Source organism: Oryx dammah, unplaced genomic scaffold, assembly GCF_014754425.2.
Source record: "Oryx dammah isolate SB20612 unplaced genomic scaffold, SCBI_Odam_1.1 HiC_scaffold_26, whole genome shotgun sequence".
Lineage (NCBI taxonomy): Eukaryota > Metazoa > Chordata > Mammalia > Artiodactyla > Bovidae > Oryx > Oryx dammah.
In genome coordinates, this window is record NW_024070210.1 from 74,669,765 (window position 1) to 74,690,569 (window position 20,805).

The 20,805-nt window shown below is 36.2% G+C and overlaps 2 protein-coding genes across 2 annotated transcripts; both read right to left on the minus strand.

Annotated features, from left to right (window-relative positions):
- Positions 1-3,353: 3,353 nt before the first annotated feature.
- Positions 3,354-4,253, minus strand: LOC120853291 (olfactory receptor 4K3-like). The gene has a single exon (XM_040227024.1). The coding sequence runs from the start codon at positions 4,251-4,253 to the stop codon at positions 3,354-3,356; it is 900 nt and encodes a 299-aa protein (XP_040082958.1).
- Positions 4,254-17,507: 13,254 nt separating this feature from the next.
- On the minus strand, positions 17,508-18,419 carry LOC120853668 (olfactory receptor 4K15-like). The gene has a single exon (XM_040227621.1). It carries the CDS (start codon positions 18,417-18,419, stop codon positions 17,508-17,510), a length of 912 nt encoding a protein of 303 aa, XP_040083555.1.
- Between the last annotated feature and the right edge of the window lie 2,386 nt (positions 18,420-20,805).

Below are 20,805 nucleotides of genomic sequence, written 5' to 3' on the forward strand. Positions count from 1 at the left end.
TAAATTGATAATGAATTACATGAAATTTGTGGGCTTTGAAACTAGGTGGATAGCAGTATCTCATTTTGTAAGTTTACCAGAACTAATTATTCAAATTAGCAAGGACTCAATCAGGATGAAGTGCTGTTATTATATTCCTTTCCAAGACGGATGTGACAGGAAATTACATTCAGGCTTCAAATCACTTATGAATGAATGGTGGCTTCTAGAATTGAAGATTTATATCAGTGAGCACAGCTAAGATATTTTCATCTAAAAAATATTTCAAGAAGCCATTATAGGTCCCCGAATGTGTCTGGACACTGATCTAAGTGATGCTTTCATGATCATCTGGTTTGGCCAAATGTAAATTTCTGCAATTATTCCTTGGTGTGGTTTGTACTTCTTTTTTTTTTAATATTTTAAGAAATTAATAGCAATAATAGTATGTCTTTTAAAGTCAATTATATTATCATTAGTAGTGTTTTAACTTACTGGTATAAAGGTTGATATGTCACGATTGAGTTGATAGTTACTGATATAGGGATCTGATTCAAGAAATCAACTTTTTTCTTCAGTTCACAGGAATAAAGTAACAATTAATATACTGTAAAGATTTGTTAATATAATTTTATTTGCAAGTGACATATATCAACTAGGGCTATGAAACATGCACTATTACACAGGCAGATTCATTTAAAAAGTCTATAAGATGCAGACGTAACTAGTAAACAACTTACAGTAACACCAAACTGCATTCATTTTCCTTCCAGATATATTTTACTCTCTGAGTATGATACATGTGTCTAAGAACATGTATATTTTGGGGGAAGTTATTGAGTGAAAACTTCCCTAGAAGGCTTATTCCCTAGAAGGCGTTTTCCCTAGAATAACAGATATTGGTTAGTTATACAGCCCAGAACCACATGGACTTTGGGTTTGTGTGTGTGTGTGTGTGTGTGTGTGTGTGTGTGTAGAAATCCAAAGAGAAAGCCTTTTGTTTATTGTTTCCTTAACTTTGCAGTATAAAATATTTTAATTGTAACAAACCAAATAAATATGTCATGAAGAACAATGCACAAGTGAAGATGGTATAATGATAAATAGAACATTACCAGTCAACATTCAAGTTGTCTGATCTTCTTCCGGAGTCCATCTATCTCCTGGCTGGAACGTTGTCTCTGCTCGTCTCAACTTGTGGCATCCATTACTGACTACAAGGTATCTTTGCCAGATGTTTTGTGTCACTGGGACAGGGAAAGGAATCCTGAGCTGATCTCTTTAAAATAATGGTTTGAAAGATGCACAAATCACTTCTCACATCTTATTGCCAGAACTTGGTCATTCAGATACAACTGTCTATAGGGATTAGGAAATCTACTGTGTAGCTGGGGAGTCATGTATCCAGCTATAATTTGAGAGATTTACTATTAGTAATAGTAAGAATAGGCACTTGGCCACAGGGAACAGTTAGGATACAATTATTGAGATGTAGTTTATACACATGTTCAGCTTTACAATACAAATTATTATTCAGAGTACTTAAATCAATTTACACCTACTCACAAGGCATAGCATTTCCTTGAATACACATTCTGAACAATAACTGTTTTTGTTTGGTGTCTTTTTTTAATAAATCCAGTTCACTTCAGTTCAGTTCAGTCGCTCAGTCATGTCTGACTGTTTGAGACCCCATGAATCGCAGCACACCAGGCCTCCCTGTCCATCACCAACTCCCAGAGTTCACTCAGATTCACGTCCATCGAGTCAGTGATGTCATCCAGCCATCTCATCCTCTGTCGTCCCCTTCTCCTCCTGCCCCCAATCCCTCCCAGCATCAGAGTCTTTTCCAATGAGTCAACTCTTCGCATGAGGTGGCCAAAGTACTGGAGTTTCAGCTTTAGCATCAGTCCTTCCAAAGAAATCCCAGGGCTGATCTTCAGAATGGACTGGTTGGATCTCCTCGCAGTCCAAGGGACTCTCAAGAGTCTTCTCCAACACCACAATTCAAAAACATCAATTCTTTGGCGCTCAGCCTTCTTCACAGTCCAACTCTCACATCCATACATGACCACAGGAGAAACCATAGCCTTGACTAGATGGACCTTAGTCAGCAAAGTAATGTCTCTGCTTTTCAATATGCTATCTTGGTTGGTCATAACTTTCCTTCCAAGGAGTAAGCGTCTTTTAATTTCATGGCTGCAATCACCATCTGCAGTGATTTTGGAGCCCCCAGAAATAAAGATGTATAATACCATTTTATCATGATCTTAAATTGGATTGCCCTGATTAATTATGAAATAGTCTTCAGTGAAATAAATACCTGTACACGTTTTGCCCATTATCTCCCCTGTTGAGATGTTTATCTTTTTCATTCATGTGTAGGAGGAATTATGATTTCTGTATAACGTTGTTTCTTTGATTGTTCCCTTTTACTTTCCTCTCATTACTAAATTTCTTTTGTTTTGAAGCAACATATCCCTATTATTTCCTGAATGTAAGTAAAAAAATAATGTTTCAAGCAATTTCAAATCCTTCTGCTTGTGTGTTTAAGAAAATAATTTTCAGTGAAACTGTACCTTTAAATCAATAGTTAAGACTTGAAACCTTGAATTACAGAGATTACACTGTTAAGTAGCAGTATTGTGGTTTGATTCATTTAGATTTTGTTTTTCAAGTAGAAGCAGAGCAGGGAAATATATTCCTTAAGCTCTCTAGCTAATTTAGAGTTAGGATAGATAAATCATGTATTTCTAGAAGTGAGATTAATGATATTTAACTCAAAATTATTTATTAGGTAATTCATAGATTAGGTAAAATACTCAGCATGAGATTTGGAATATAGGTAGTGTTTATTAAATTAGGCATGCTTCAGTCATGTCCAAATCTTTGTGACCCTATGGACCATAGGCTGCCAGGCTGCTCTGTCCATGGGATTCTCCAGGAAAGAATACTGGAGTGGGTTGACATGCCCTTCTTCAGGGAATCTTCCTGACCCAGGGATTGAACCCACACCTCTTGTCTCCTGCATTAGCAAGTGAGTTCTTTACCATTAGCACCATCCATAGAAATAAATTGTTATTTTATAATTCTTATTATAATCACCAGGCAATTTTTTACAATACACAAGAATATTTAGACAAATTTTTATTTTCTCCAAGTGGTAAGAATATATGTATTAGCTTTTTGAACATATTTTCTTAATGGAATAAACACAAAAAATATATCTGAGACTACTGATAACTAACAGATATGAACATTTATCGTTTAGTTAACATGTCAAACTATGTCCAAATTAGGGAGCAAACAGTAGAATTACTGATTACATGAAAGCTTTAAAAATTGTACTTTGTATTCTTATGCTGAATTATCTGTCACTTTATTGCATTTTTAATTTCTTTATTTCTCAGTGTGTAAATTGCTGGATTCAAAAGAGGTGTGATTACTGTATAAAACACAGAAAGTACCTTGTCCACCCAAGTGATGCTAAGTGGCCAGAAATAGATGAAAATGCAGGGTCCAAAGAACAGCACCACCACTGTGATGTGTGAAGTACAGGTAGAGAGTGCCTTTGATGACCCATCCTTGGAACGAAGGCAAATAGTTACCAGGATGTAGGTGTAAGAGATTAGCAAGAGAATGAAGCAAGCTACAGCTAAGACACCACTGTCAGCATTTATCAATATTCTCAGAGTATGAGTATCCATGCAGGCTAGTTTGATCACTTCAGGAATATCACAGAAAAAGCTGTCCACTATTCTGGGTCCACAGAAAGGAAGATCTAAAATCATAGCTAGTTGACTTATGGCATGTACAAAGCCAGTGATCCATGATATAAGAGCTAGCCAGATGCACTTTTGTCTGTCCATAATTCTGGAGTAATGGAGTGGCTTGCAGATGGCTACACAATGGTCATAGGCCATTGACACAAGCAGCACCATCTCACCTCCTGCAAGAAAATGTATAAAGAGGATCTGACTCATGCAGCCCCCAAAGGAGATGGTTTTATTATCCTTTAGGAAGTCTGTGATCAGTTTAGGAGTGGTCACTGAGGACAGGCAAAAGTCAACAGATGAGAGATTGGCTAAGAGGAAGTACATTGGGGAATGGAGATGAGAGTCAGTGATGATTAAGAGCACAATGAGCAGGTTGCCCAGCATGGTCATCAGGTAGAGTGCAGAAAACGGCAGTAAGAGGAGCTTCTGGAGTTCCCTTGAATCACAGAGTCCACGAAAAATGAACTCAGATACCACGGACTGGTTTGCTTCTTCCATTTATTAAATTTCTAAGGTGACCAGAAGAGATGAACTAAGAACTTCTAGAATGGAGAGAAGAACTAAATGTTTGGGGCTTATGAGCAGACAAACACTTCTCCTGTGCAAAATTTAAATCCTAGGAAATGTGCTCAATTCCAAATTGAAAATAAAGATTTATTGAATCAATCTCGGCTCTCAGGAGCTAATAATGTGTAGAAAGGAAGTTTAAAAACTTCACCCAACAGAGAGAGTTCTTTGGTTATTCAAAATGAATATTCTCATAAAAATAACAATACTAATGCATTTTATAAACAATTTCTCCACTGCTTGAATTTTCCTTTTTGGCAGTAAAAGTGCATAGGTCTACAATATATTTTGAGGTTCTTTATTTTTAAGTCTTATCTAGGGCAATAATCTAGTGCTACATTTCTCACACAATACTTGACTCTCAGAAACAAATTCATCGCTAAAGTTGATATGTGTGAGCAAACTGAATTGAATCAAAGATTTTTACAAACTGTGAGAAAAAGTTGTTTATCAAATGACTTGAGGAAAGCCCATCTTCATCCAAAGGAGACCCCAGATGCTGATGGCACATTTCTAATGCTGAATGCTGCTGCTACTGCTAAGTTGCTTCAGTCGTGTCCGACTCTGTGTGACCCCATAGACGGCAGCCCACCAGGCTCCCCCGTCCCTGGGATTCTCCAGGCAAGAACACTGGAGTGGGTTGCCATTTCCTTCTCCAATGCAGGAAGGTGAAAAGTGAAAGTGAATGTCCGACTCTTAGCAACCCCATAAACTGTAGCCCACCAGGCTCCTCTGTCCATGGGATTCTTCAGGCAAGAGTACTGGAGTGGGTTGCCATTGCCTTCTCCTAATGCTGAATATTTTTACTAATTTTGAATCTCTGTATAAAATTATATATTTCATAGGCTGAGTAACTCCACTTATTAGCATTATAGACCAGTTCTGTTCCCTCACTTGTAACAGATTTCTTTTCTGAGAGTAGCTTAAATGATAAAGAAATGAAAACTACATTTATTCCTGACTGTTCTCAGAAAAGAATATATAAAATTTAACTTCATTTGTCCTTAAACTGTTCACATATACTATATAAACTGAGCTCAGCAAAATATAGATATTTTCTATATTTTGTAAGCCAAACAGCAAGTTCTTTTTTCCTTATTTCCTTTCTTCCATTTGCCCTCATTTTTTATTTATATTTTTTCTTTAGTCTCCCTTCTTGTCTGTATTTCTTTATTATCCTATTTTTTTTTTTAGAAAATATAGTTTAGATTATCAAGTACAATAACTGGCACTTATGAACTACCAAGTCCTTGATAAGCATTTTAAAAACATACATTTTTTAAGGTATTCCCACTTTAGGACTCAAAGCATTTTGCATTTCCAACACAATGTACAAATCCTTTTTCTTAAAAATATACAATGTGTTGTCTTTATGATGATGAGAAATGGTATTGGGATATAATTTTAATTATTTTAATTAAAAGATTAATTATTTTTTCCATTTTGGTATTATTTGCTTTTTCCTTTGAATATCTGCTCCCTTTTTGTTGTACTTTTTTTCCTACTGAGTTTTGTTCTTCATTCTGTTCAGCTTTTTTCCCTCAGCAAATATAAGACTTTTTAAAATGAACATCAGCATCGTTTATGTCTTGTGACTATTGTCTTACTACTGAATTCTAACTTCATTATCCTTAAATTTTTGTAAAAATACACCATGAGTTCTAATCAAGTATATATATATATATATATATACATATTACCTATTTGAAGAATCACAGTTCTTGTGATTTTGCAGAAGAGAAATTTGATTTTTCCCAAGTCTTAAGTTCAAAAATACTAGAACAACAAAATACATGGAAATTTGTCTGACTTTAAAACTTCCAGAATAGCTTTCCTACTAAAAATGACTTCTAAGCATCTCGATTTCGAGACATCTATAACAGTAAAAAAAAAAAAAAAATCTGAAATAAGACATTTTGTTCTGTAAAGAGGTGACAGACACAAACTATGTAAATAACTAAGTAATAGTAAAGAGGTACAGGTTTACATTAAAATCAATTCACTTTCATTGTTTGTCTTTAAATTGTATGGTACTTTGCTGTATTAATATTTGACTGAGGCTTTTTTCCATTTACTTACTTTTGTCAGTGATAGAACTGAATAATAGAGTTACCGTATGATCTTGCAATTCCACTTCTGGGTCTATATTTGGAGAAAACTCTAATTTGAAAACATACATGCACCCTAATGTTCATAGCAGCACTCTCTATAATAGCCAAGACATGCAAGCAACCTAAGTGCCCATCGATGGAATGGATAAAGAAGATGTGGTGTATATATATAGATATATATACACAATGGAATACTATTACTCAGCCATTAAAAAAATAAAATAATGCCATTTTCAGCAACATGAATGTACCTAGAGAATATCTTATTAAGTGACGTTAGTCAACAGAGAAAGACAAATATCATACAATATCACTTATATGTGGAAAATTTTTAAAAATGGTGATATAAATGAGCTTATTTACAGAGCAGAAACAAACTTGCAGATATAAAGAACAATCTTATGGTTACCAAATGGGGTGGAGGGGAGGGAGATAAATTATTAGTTTGGAATTAACATATGCACACTACTACATATAATAGATAAACAACAAAAAACTACTTTGCAGCACAGAGAGCTATATTCAGTGTCTGATAATAACCCATAATGAAAAAGAATATATATAATTATATATTTTATATATACATATATATTATATATGTATAATTATATATTATATATATTATAATAATATATAATTATATAACAGAATTACTTGCTGTATACCTAAATGTACACAACATTGTAAATTAACCTATATTTCAATTAAAAATGAAATTTGAGCCATATTTTATGACTATTACTATCACTACAAGCATTCAGCACAAGTGTTGTTATAAACAGTGGTGGAAAACACAGAGGGAAACAGAGCCAGTCCACTTTACAAAGCAGAGGTCACCTTCCTTCCCCAAGTCACCGTATCTCTCTCAGATTGAACAGATTTCAAACAGAAAAATCGTTTTCTGGCCAGTGGCTGAGACAGAGAGTGCCCCCCTTAAAACCTGGTTTTCTTCCCAAACAGTGTCCAAACAGGATTCTGAGATTCCTTTTTTATTTACTGCCTCACTTAACAAATGGTGGGTATTAAAGTTGAAAAAAAAAAAAAAACACAACAAAACAGCATGACAATTTGCCAAGATAACTTTGGTCCAATTTAGCTTTGCAGTAACTCACAGTCATTGTGCTGCTATCTTAAAATTTCCATGATTCTTTAAAGGTTAAGGAATGTGAACAGGAGAATTAGAGATATCAGTATAAAAAGAAATATTTTATGATAATAATGTTATTTTTGAGAAGAGGGTAAATGATTGTTTCTTCTTTTTCTGTGTTCTAGAATTGGGTCAGCAAAGCACAAAATCCCCTAGGACATTAAAGCAGTTATCAAAGCTATATAGTTAAGGCTCTTCATATTTGTCACTTGAATATAATATTATTTTAAAATACATAAATTACAAGTTTAAAAATGTCTCAAAAGCCTTAACAATTACATTAAAAATTTCCTTTGAATATACATAAATACCATATTTTCTTCCTCCAGAATTTGGCATGTATCCTTCCTAAATTTTATTGATAATTCATATATAAACATATCCTTAAAAACAATATTAAATTTTTTCTGTAAGTTTGAAACTATGTGTTTTGCCATTTTATTTCCTATCAATATGATTTGATAATGTCTCTATTAGTATATGCGTGTGTGTGTGTGTTAGTTGCTCAGTCGTGTCTGACTCTTTGCAACCCCATGGATTGTAGTCCAACAGGCTCCTCTGTCCATGGTGTTCTCCAGGTAAGAATAGTTGAGTGGGTTGCCATTCCTTTCTCCAGGGGATCTTCCTGACTGAGTGATCAAAGCTGGGCCTCTTACATTGCAAACAGGTTCTTTGCCAACTGAGCCACCAGGGAAGCCTCTATTATATATAGATCAACCTAATTTCTCTAAACTATGTAATATTCAAAATATGAATAAAACACAACTTATTAACCCTTCTAAAAACGGTAGAACAAATAAAATCCAAAAGGAATTGGAGATATCAGGATAAATGAGAGGGTCTGTGAGAACTAATCTCACACAATGTGGGCAGCTGAAAACTTCTTAGATTGTAGAAAGGCAGGGTTGGTGAACACATCCACTAACCTAGAGGGTGATACACCCTGACTCCAGAGGCACAGAAGCTGCTGTACTTGAGACCATCTTAGTCTTTGCCTGTGTATTTCCTCATCTGGATGTTTATGTAGCTCCTTTATCATATTTTTAATTAAACACTTAAATGTAGGTAAATATTTCCTAAGATCTGTGAACCACTCTAACAAATTAATGGAAGCTGGGGAGGAGATCCTGGGAACCTCTGATTTGTAGCCAAATTGGACAAAAATTGTGTCTAATCTGGGGACCTATTACTGAGATGGGCAACTGAAATAAAAGAAAGAGTCTAGTGGGACTGAGCCCTTAACCCATGAGCTCTAACATGAGCTTCAAATGCATAGTGTTGTTAGAATTAAGTTAGATTGTGGGATACCCAGGTGGTGGTGCTAGTGGTAAGGAACTTGCCTGCCAATGCAGGAGATGCAAGTTTGATCCCTGGGTAGGAAAGATCCCCTGGAGGAGGGCATGGTAACCCACTCCAGTACTGTTGCCTGGAGAATCCCATAGACAGAAGCACATGGTGGCTACAGTCCATAGGGTTGCAAAGAATCAAATATGACTGAAGCAACTTAGGACATAGGACACCCAGAATTGAGTTAAACTGTTGTAGGTAATAGCTTGGTATGGGGAGAAACCTCTACATCTGGTAATCAGAAGTGTCAGAGGTGGAGTGTTTTATGTGAATAAAAAAGGACACTTATAGGAAAGAGACACTCATGAGGTAGACTGAACTTTTCCCCTTTCCAATGTTATATGATTTTTTTTCTAAACCAGTTACTATAATCTCATTTTCCTTAGTTATGGAGTGTTGTAAGGTAGGCATATAGTCGAGAATTATTCAATGAGTTATAAACAAAAGTCAGTTTCTGAGGTCTGTGTTTCTCAAACCTAAAGACACATCTTCATGTGCATATGGACTTTCCTGGTCCTTTTTCCTTGCATTTGATGCTAACATCATGCTAAAGTTAAAAACGTTTAAAGTCTATATACAATGAGAGCAAAAGGTTAGAAAGAACCTAGGATCCAAACTGTTTGTTGAATCACTTAATCAGCACCCATAATGGTCTCCCTTCTTGTGCCTTCTAGTACCAACACGATCACATCTGTATCTGTAGCTTTATCACCAGTCTTCAGAGAAATTTATCCAGAGTTGTAGATGATATACACAAATGAAAGTCTCATCTTCACATTCAATATAACATGTCAAAATTGAATTTAGAATATAATAATCCACCCCAATGCCCTTATATGTATCATTACCATTCCAAAAATAGATACCTATATGGTTGTCTTGTCCATACTTTCACTTTCTATCTCTAGTTGTCCAGTTTTTAGTCTCAAACATGTCTCAATTCATTTCCCTCCTCTTTACTTCTGTTGTCATAATTTTTTGCTTCTAGGCTACATATTTTTCCATACTGACAGTTTAAAAGGTTATCAATGGATTTCTCTGCTCCATTCTTCCCCAATTCCGACCCATTCTGTAGTTTGATTCCAGCTATGTGTATTGAAAGTCAAATATGATCCACATGGAATCCTAGTTAAATTTTTAATGTGTCTATGAAGAGAAACTTGGGTTTCTCTTACCTTGGGCATGGGGTATCTCTTCACAGCTGCTAGGTGTTGCAAGAGGGCATCACAGGGCAGACACACTGAAACCATACTCACAGAAAACTAGTCAATCTAATCACACTAGGACCACAGCCTTGTCTAACTCAATGAAACTAAGCCATGCCCGCGGGGCAACACAAGACGGACGGGTCATGGTGGAGAGGTCTGACAGAATGTGGTCCACTGGAGAAGGGAATGGCAAACCACTTCAGGATTCTTGCCTTGAGAACCCCATGAACAGTATGAAAAGGCAAAATGACAGGACACTGAAAGAGGAACTCCCCAGGTCATTAGGTGCCCAATATGCTACTGGAGATCAGTGGAGAAATAACTCCAGAAAGAATGAAGGGATGGAGCCAAAGCAAAAACAATACCCAGTTGTGGATGGGACTGGTGATAGAAGCAAGGTCCGATGCTGTAAAGAACAAAATTGCATAGGAACCTGGAATGTCAGGTCCATGAATCAAGGCAAATTGGAAGTGGTCAAACAAGAGATAGCAAGAGTGAATGTCGACATTCTAGGAATCAGTGAACTAAAATGGACTGGAATGTGTGAATTTAACTCAGATGACCATTATATCTACGACTGCGGGCAGGAATCCCTCAGAAGAAATGGAGTAGCCATCATGGTCAACAAAAACGTCTGAAATGCAGTACATGGATACAATCTCAAAAATGACAGAATTATCTCTGTTTGTCTCCAAGGCAAACCTTTCAATATATCAGTTATCCAAGTCTATGCCCCAACCAGTAATGCTGAATAAGCTGAAGTTGAATGGCTCTATGAAGACCTACAAGACCTTTTATAACTAACACCCAAAAAAGATGTCCTTTTCATTATAGGGGACTGGAATGCAAAAGTAGGAAGTCAAGAAACACCTGGAGTAACAGGCAAATTTGGCCTTGGAATGAGGAATGAAGCAGGGCAAAGACTAATAGAGTTTTGCCAAGAAAATGCACTGGTCATAGCAAACACCCTCTTCCAACAACACAAGAGAAGACTCTACACATGGACATAATCAGATGGTCAACAACGAAATCAGATTGATTATATTCTTTGCAGCCAAAGATGGAGAAGCTCTATACAGTCAACAAAAACAAGACCAGGAGCTGACTGTGGCTCAGATTATGAACTTCTTATTGCCAAATTCAGACTGAAATTGAAGAAAGTAGGGAAAACCGCTAGACCATTCAGGTATGACCTAAATCAAATCCCTCATGATTATACAGTGGAAGTAAGAAATAGATTTAAGGGCCTAGATTTGATAGATAGAGTGCCTGATGAACTATGGAATGAAGTTCGTAACATTGTACAGGAGACAGGGATCAAGACCATCCCCATGGAAAAGAAATGCAAAAAAGCAAACTGGTTGTCTGGGGAGGCCATAAAAATAGCTGTGAAAAGAAGAGAAGCGAAAAGCCAAGGTGAAAAGGAAAGATATAAGCATCTGAATGCAGAAATCTAAAGAATAGCAAGAAGAGATAAGAAAGCCTTCTTCAGCGATCAATGCAAAGAAATAGAGGAAACCAACAGAATGGGAAAGACTAGAGATCTCTTCAAGAAAATTAGAGATACAAAGGGAAAATTTCATGCAAAGATGGGCTCGATAAAGGACAAAAATGGTATGGACCTAACAGAAGCAGAAGATATTAAGAAGAGGTGGCAAGAATACACAGAAGAACTGTACAAAAAACATCTTCACGACCCAATAATCACAATGGTGTGATCACTCACCTAGAGCCAGACATCCTGGAATGTGAAGTCAAGTGGGCCTTAGAAAGCATCAATACAAATAAAGCTAGTGGAGGTGATGGAATTCCAGTGAGCTCTTTCAAATCCTGGAAGATGATGCTGTGACAGTGCTGCACTCAATATGCCAGCAAATTTGGAAAACTCAGCAGTGGCCACAGGACTGGAAAAGGTCAGTTTTCATTCCAGTTCCAAAGAAAGGCAATGCCAAAGAATGCTCAAACTACCACACAATTGCACTCATCTCACATGCTAGTAAAGTAATGCTCCAAATTCTCCAAGCCAAGCTTTAGCAATACATGAACTGTGAACTTCCAGATGTTCAAGCTGGTTTTAGAAAAGACAAAGGAACCAAAGATCAAATTGCCAACATCCACTGGATCATGGAAAAAGCAAGAGAGTTCCAGAAAAACATTTATTTCTGCTTTATTGACTATGCCAAAGCCTTTGACTGTGTGGATCACAATAAACTGTGGAAAATTCTGAGAGAGATGGGAATACCAGACCACCTGACCTGCCTTTTGAGAAATCTGTGTGCAGGTTAGGAAGCAGCAGCTAGAATTGGACATGGAACAACAGACTGGTTCCAAATAGGAAAAGGAGTATGTCAAGGCTGTATATTGTCACCCTGCTTATTTAACTTGTATGCAGAGTACATCATGAGAAATGCTGGACTGGAAGAAACACAAGCTGGAATCAAGACTGCCGGGAGAAGTATCAATAACCTCAGATATGCAGATGACACCACCCTTATGGCAGAAGTGAAGAGGAACTAAAAAGCCTCTTGATGAAAGTGAAAGAGGAGAGTGAAAAAGCTGCCTCAAAGCTCAACATTCAGAAAACGAAGATCATGGCATCTGGTCCCATCACTTCATGGCAAATGGATGGGGAAACAGTGGAAACAGTGTCAGACTTTATTTTGGGGGGCTCCAAAATCACTGCTGATGGTGATTGCAGCCATGAACTCAAAAGACGCTTACTCCTTGGAAGGAAAGTTATGACCAACCTAGACAGCATATTAAAAAGCAGAAATATTACTTTGCCAACAAAGGTCTATCCAGTCAAGGCCATGGGTTTTCCAGTGGTCATGTATGGATGTGAGAGTTGGACTGTGAAGAAAGCTGAGCCCTGAAGAATTGATGCTTTTGAACTGTGGTATTGGAGAAGACTCTCGAGAGTCCCTTGGACTACAGAGAGATCCAACCAGTCCATTCTGAAGGAGATCAGCCCTGGGATTTTTGGAAGGAATGATGCTAAAGCTGAAACTCCAGTATTTTGGCCAACTCATGTGAAGAGTTGACTCATTGGAAAAGACTCTGATGCTGGGAGGGATTGGGGACAGGAGGAGAAGGGGACGACAGAGGATGAGATGGCTGGATGGCATCACCGACTTGATGGACATGAGTCTGAGTGAACTCCGGGAGTTGGTGATGGATAGGGAGGCCTGGCATCTGCGATTCATGGGGTTGCAAAGAGTTGGACACGACTGAGTGACTGAACTGAACTGAACTGAAGGGTAACACCAAACATGCTTTTTTTAAAATATATTTTTACTATCTATGTATGAATATGATACATGTGTCCATATATGTATAGATTTTGCAGGGGCTGCCATGTAAAATCTTCTCTAGAAACCTACAGTGAGTGAATGAGTAATTGTATTGTGTGTGTTTTGTTATAGTTTTTTGTAAAAGGCCATAGAGATTTTCCTTTAGTTTTACCCTTAACTTTGCATTATATGATATTCGAAGTGTAGCTATCAAAATAAATAATTTAAATGTACAAATGAGCAGTGGTACAATGCTAAATAGAATATTATCAATACCATTCAAGTTTTCTGGTCTTCTTCCAGAGTCCATCCATCTGCTGGCTGGAACATTTGGCTCTGCTCCTCTCAACTTGTAGCTTCTGTACTGATTCCAGGGCATCTGCGCCAGGTGTTCTGTATCTAAGCCACTGGGTCAGAGAATTGAATCCTGAGCTGATATCTTTTTAAAATATAAATTTATTTTAATTGGAGGCTAATTACTTTACAATATTGTATTGGTTTTGCCATACATCAACATGAATCCGCCATGGGTGTACACGTATTCCCTATCCTGAACCCCCTTCTCTCCTCCCTCCCCGTACCATCCCTCTGGGTTATCCCAGTGCACTAGCCCTGAGCATCCTGTATCATTCATTGAACCTGGACTGGCGATTCATTTCATATATGATATTACACGTTTCAGTGCCATTCTTCCAAATCATCCCACCCTCTCCCTCTCCCACAGAGTCAAAAAGACTGTTCTATACATCTGTGTCTCTTTTGCTGTCTCTCATACAGGGTTATCATTACCATCTTTCTAAATTCCAAACATATGCATTAGTATACTGTATTGGTGTTTTTCTTTCTTGCTTACTTCATTCTGTATAATAGGCTCCAGTTTCATCCACCTCATTAAAATGGATTCAAATGTATTCTTTTTAATGGCTGAGTAATACTCCATTCTGTATATGTACCACAGCTTTCTTATCCATTTGTCTGCTGATGGACATCTAGGTTGCTTCTGTGTCCTGGCTATTATAAACAGTGCTGCAATGAACATTGGGGTACACGTGTCTCTTTCTATTCTGGTTTCCTTGGTGTGTATGCCCAGCAATGGGATTGCTGGGTCATAAGGCAGCTCTATTTGCAATTTTTTAAGGAATTTCTACACTGTTCTCCATAGTGGCTGTACTAGTTTGCATTCCCACCAACAGTGTAAGAGGGTTCCCTTTTCTCCACACCCTCTCCAGCATTTATTGCTTGTAGACTTTTGGATCGCAGCCATTCTGACTGGTGTGAAATGGTACCTCATTGTGGTCTTGATTTGCATTTCTCTAATAATGAAATGATGTTGAGCATCTTTTCATGTGTTTGTTAGCCATTTGTATGTCTTCTTTGGAGAAATGTCTATTTAGTTCTTTGGCCCATTTTTTGATTGGGTCGTTTATTTTTCTGGAATTGAGCTGCAGGAGTTGCTTGTATATTTTTGAGATTAGCTGTTTGTCAGTTGCTTCATTTGCTATTATTTTCTCCCATTCAGAAGGCTGTCTTTTCACCTTGCTTATATTTTCCTTTGTTGTGCAGAAGCTTTTAATTTTAATTAGATCCCATTTGTTTATTTTTGCTTTTATTTCCAGTATTCTGGGAGATGGATCATAGAGGATCCTGCTGTGATGTATGTCGGAGAGTGTTTTGCCTATGTTCTCCTCTAGGAGTTTTATAGTTTCTGGTCTTATGTTTAGATCTTTAATCCATTTTGAGTTTATTTTTGTGTGTGGTGTTAGAAAGTGATCTAGTTTCCTTCTTTTACAAGTGGTTGACCAGTTTTCCCAGCTCCACTTGTTAAAGAGATTTTCTTTTCTCCATGTGTATTCTTGCCTCCTTTGTCAAAGATAAGATGTCCATAGGTGTGTGGATTTATCTCTGGGCTTTCTATTTTGTTCCATTGATCTATATTTCTGTCTTTGTGCCAGTACCATACTGAATCTTGATGACTGTGGCTTTGTAGTAGAGTCTGAAGTCAGGCAGGTTGATTCCTCCAGTTCCATTCTGCTTTCTCAAGATTGCTTTGGCTATTCGAGGTGTTTTGTATTTCCATACAAATCTTGAAATTATTTGTTCTAGCTCTGTGAAAAATACCATTGGTAGCTTGATAGGGATTGCGTTGACTCTATGGATTGCTTTGGGGAGTATACTCATTGTCACTATATTGATTCTTCTGATCCATGAACATGGTATATTTCTCCATCTATTAGTGTCCTCTTTGATTTCTTTCACCAGTGTTTTATAGTTTTCTATATATAGGTCTTTTCTTTCTTTAGGTAGATATATTCCTAAGTATTTTATTCTTTTCGTTGCAATTTAAGATTTTATATTGTATTTAGTTGCATTGAGTAGCTCACCTGCATGCAACAAATTCTGATAAATTCTCTTTTCATTTTTATTCTATTAAATATTTTCTAATTTTGCTTGTTATGGTGTCTTAGATATACCCATCATTAAAAGTGGACATTTAACTTCCAGATACATGGAGTTTTTAAATATAGTTAATATTAATTTCTCATTTTGATATTAATTTCTCATTTAAATGCTTTCTTTTCTGCAGTCTTCTCTGGTTTCTTCAGTTTTTTAATTTAATTGAGGTTTTCAATGGCTAAGTCAAAGATCTCTCTTAGTAAATGTCACATTACACTTGAAAAATGTGGATTATTTTCAAATATCTTTTGATATTGATTTCTAACATAATTCCACAGTAATAAGAGAACTGACTTGGTATGATTTAAATACCTTGAGACTATGAAATTTTTGCACCTTGTTTTATGTTCCTGGTTATGTTCCTGTGTCTCCTGGTTTATAGTCTATAGGAACTTGAATTTAATTTTTATTCTGCTGTTGTGTGAAAAGTGTACAAATTTTAATTATGAAGAATTGTTTTATGTGCTTTTCAAGTCTACTATATCATTCTACTTTCTATTTATTCTGTTAATTTTTGAGAGTTTTATACTGAAACTCCAACTAAAAATCTTAAGTTACTTAATAATAACTGTAATATATAATAGAACTATATATAACTTTGTCCTTTATTTTCCAAGTCTCCTGGAAATGTGTTATCATATTTTTATAATTTAAAAAATAAAGCCTCAGTGGAAGCTAAGAAAAAAATTGTTTTTACTGTTATCATTAGATATCTTGCCCATTTAAAAGAGAACAATGGTATTTCATAATGATCTTAATTTGCATTTCTCAGCTAACTAAAGAGGCTGAGTGTGTAGTCAGTGAAATAAATATCTGCTCAAATTGTTTGCCTATTCTCTAAGCCCCATTGGCTTCTTTATCTTTTTTTTTCATGTGTATGAGATTTTCATATTTTTGTATAAATTTATTTTGGGGGCATTTTTTCTCATCTTACATAATCTTTGCTTTGAAGCAATAAATTATTAGTTCTTTAAGGAAAAACAATAATCATAAAAGTCATTTATTAACATAAGAAATAATGTATTGTAAACACTTCTCCATGTGTAATTTAAGAGGAAAAATTTGAGGGAAACTTCTACCTTTAAACCAAGAGTTAACACTTGAAGATTGAAACTTTAAGATTTATGCTGCAGAATGCAAGTGCAATGTATTATAGTTTGAATCATTTATTTGTTTTTCTAACTGGAAGCAGACCACTCAAATATCTTTAGTATATTCTCTAGCTAAGTAAGAGTGGATGAATCATGTGTTTTAGAAATGAGAATGATAAACTACTGAAAGTGGTTTAATAATATACAAAGTGCTTAGAATGGTTTGGGAACATGGGTAATGTTTAGTAAATTCTGAAAATTATTATTATTTTAAAACTATCATTATCATTATTGTTATCACTGGGTAAGTTATACAAAGAATTATTTATGAAACATTTTATTTCCTCCAAATGGTAAGAATTTTAATGTTGCAATTTAATATATTTTCTTAGTGGAATAAATCACAGCATACATTTGGGAATATTTACAACATATTTCCAGTTCAGTTTATAGGTCAGAATATGTCAAAATTGGGGAGAACACAGTGGAATTGCTGATTACATGACAGATCTAAAAATTACACCTTGAATCCATGTGTTACTGTATCAGTCTCTTTATGGCATTCTTAATCTCTTTATTTCTCAGGGTATAAATGGCTGGATTCAAGAGCGGTGTGATTACTGTGTAAAATACAGAAAGGAACTTATCCACCCAAGTGATGCTAGGTGGCCACAGATAGATGAAGATGCAGGGTCTAAAGAACAGCACCACCACTGTGATGTGGGAAGTACAGGTAGAGAGTGCCTTTGATGACCCATCTTTGGAGCTAAGACGGACAGTCACCAGGATGTAGGTGTAAGAGATCAGCAAGAGAATGAAGCAAGTTGTAGCCAAGACTGCACTGTCAGCATTTATCAACAATCTCAGAGTATGAGTATCCATGCAGGCTAGTTTGATCACCAGAGGAATATCACAGAAAAAACTGTCCACTATTCTGGGTCCACAGAAGGGAAGATCTAAAATCACAGCTAGTTGACTTGTGGCATGCACAAAGCCAATGATCCATGATGTCAGTACTAGCCAGATACACTTCAATCTGTTCATGATGCTGGAGTAATGGAGTGGCTTGCAGATGGCTACATAACGGTCATAGGCCATTGACACAAGCAGTACCATCTCACCCCCTCCAAAGAAATGTACACAGAGGATTTGGCTCATGCAACCCCCAAAGGAGATGGTTTTATTATCCTTTAGGAAGTCTGTGGTCAGTTTAGGAGTGGTCACTGAGGACAGGCAGAAGTCAACAGATGAGAGATTGGCTAAGAGGAAGCACATTGGGGAATGGAGATGAGAGTCAGTGATGATTAAGAGCACAACGAGCAGGTTGCCCAGCACGGTCATCAGGTAGAGTGCAGAAAGTGGCAGTAAGAGGAACTTCTGGAGCTCCTTTGAATCACAGAGTCCACGAAAAATGAACTCAGATACCACAGACTGATTTGCTTCTTCCATTTAGTTCATTTCTAATGTGACCAGAAAAAGAAATGAATTAGGAACTTCTAGAAAGAAGAACTTAAGGTTTAGGTGTAAGAGAGCAGATAAATTCTTCTTAGGTGCAGTCTTAGCATTACACTGAGCTCAAAATTTAAAATAACATTTTGTGAATTTATGGAAGGGCACAATCCTCTGACTAAGTAAAGAAGCTAATTAAATGTAGAAGGACAGGTCAAAACCTTTATCCATCAGAAGTACAGTTCTTAGGGGTTATTAAAAACAAATATTCTGATTAAAAAGTTTAGTAGTAATGTATTTTATGAACAATTTCTTCAGGGCTTGAATATACCTTTTCTGCCGGGAGAATGCATTGTTCTAAAATCTCTTTAGAGGCTTTTTATTCTTCAGAATCTATCTTGGGCAATAATCTAATGTTATATTTCTCATTACATATATATTTTTTAGAAAAAAAAATTTCTAAGTTGATAAGTATAGCAGATTGAATTAAACCAAGGTCTTCTACATACTCAGGGAGAAACTGTGCATCAAATGACTTCAGAAAAGATGTTTGTGTTCCAAAAGGAACCCTAGATGCTGACTACACATTTATAGTGCAAAATATTTTCATGCATTTTGATCTCTCCATGAGAGGAGATATCCATAATATTACGTATTCCTTAGCCTAACTCCACTTATTAATGCACATCGACTGGTCCTTTGCCTTCACTAGCAACAGAAATTTCTTATTTCAGAGTAGGCTACAGGACAGGCCAATTTAAACTACTTTTACTCCTGACTGCCCCTATGGGGGAAAATATATTAATAAATTCTAACTTCATTTGTACTTACACTATTCCTTTGCATTATTTAAATTGACCTCTGTGAACTGTGGATACATATCTTTTCTATTTTCTATAAGCCAGAAAGCAAAGCCTTTATTTCCTTTCTTCTCTCCCTCTTCTGTCCATCTGTTCCTCCCCACTTCCTTGCTTCCCTCCTTCTTTATTTCTATTTTTCCCTCTTTAATGTCTTTTCATTTCTCTCTATATATTATCCTGTTGTTATCTTCAGTCTAGCTACTAATGTTAAGTTGACTCACTAGCACTTACTATTCACTCAGTAAGCACTTTAAAAACCTGTCTATTTTGTTAGTTATTCCTTCTATAGGACTTCAAACATTTTATATTTCAACTAGCTGTGTACAAAATTGCCTGTTTTTTTTTTTCCACTCGTTGCCAATAGAATATTTTCTCAATGGTAATGAGAAATGACATCTAAATGTAGATTTCATTTCTTACTGTGAGATTAAGCATCTCCCTCTCCCCATCAACACACACCATTTTAAAGGACTATTTGTCTTTCTTTTTGTTTGAACCTCCTGCTACTCTTCTGGGCACATTTTTACTTTGGATTTTGCTTTTATTTTCTTTTCTCAGGTTTTTCTTTTTTTTTCTTTTCTCAGAAAAAAGTATGACTATTTTTTAAAATGAAAATCAGCATATGGATTATGGACTGTCACCATCTCGGTATTGAGTTTAAAATTATTTTACTTTGTTATTTTGATAAGAACACAACATAAGATCTATGTTATTTTGGTGGGAACACAACGTGAGGTCTAATAAACTTTGTATGTACCTGCATGCTCAGTTGCTCAATCATGTCAGATTCTTTGTGACCCCATGGACTGTAGCTACTAAGCTCATCTGTCCAGCAGATTTTCCAAGCAAAAATACTGGAGTGGGTTGCCATTTCCTACTCCAAGGAATCTTCTGGACCCAGACATTGAAACCAGGCCTGTTGCATTTCCTGCATTGGCAGGCAGATTTTATACTGCTGTGCCACCTGGGAAGTCCCAAGAAACTATGTACACAGACATTATTTTAGCAATTGTGTTTCTTGCCCTTTTGTAGATGTGAAATTTGATTTTTCCCGCCTTAAGTTCGAAAGTTCTAAAACTAGAAAACAAACAGGTTTGTCTGACTCCAAAGCTTCCAGGATCGTTTCCCTACCAAAAATGGTTTCTATAGGAATCTTGAATGTGAGAAGACTAAGGAAAGTAAAAAAGATTTCTGAAATAAGATATTTAGTTTTTTAAAGAAGTGACTGAGCCACCAGCAAATGTATGTAGCCAATAACAATAGGAAAAGAAGGTTTACATTAATATAAATTCAGTTTTGTTTGTCTTTAAATTGTAGAGTACTTTACCCTATTGATATTTGACTGAGGCTTTTTTCCATTTACTACTTTGATCAATGGTAGAGCAAATAAAATATAAAAGGAATTAGAAAATGTTGATATAAGTTGGGGGCTTCCCTGGTAGCTCAGATGTTAAAGAATCTGCCTGCGATGTGGGAGACCTGGGTTCAATCCCTGGGTTGGGAAGTTGGAGAATCTGTGGGAACTG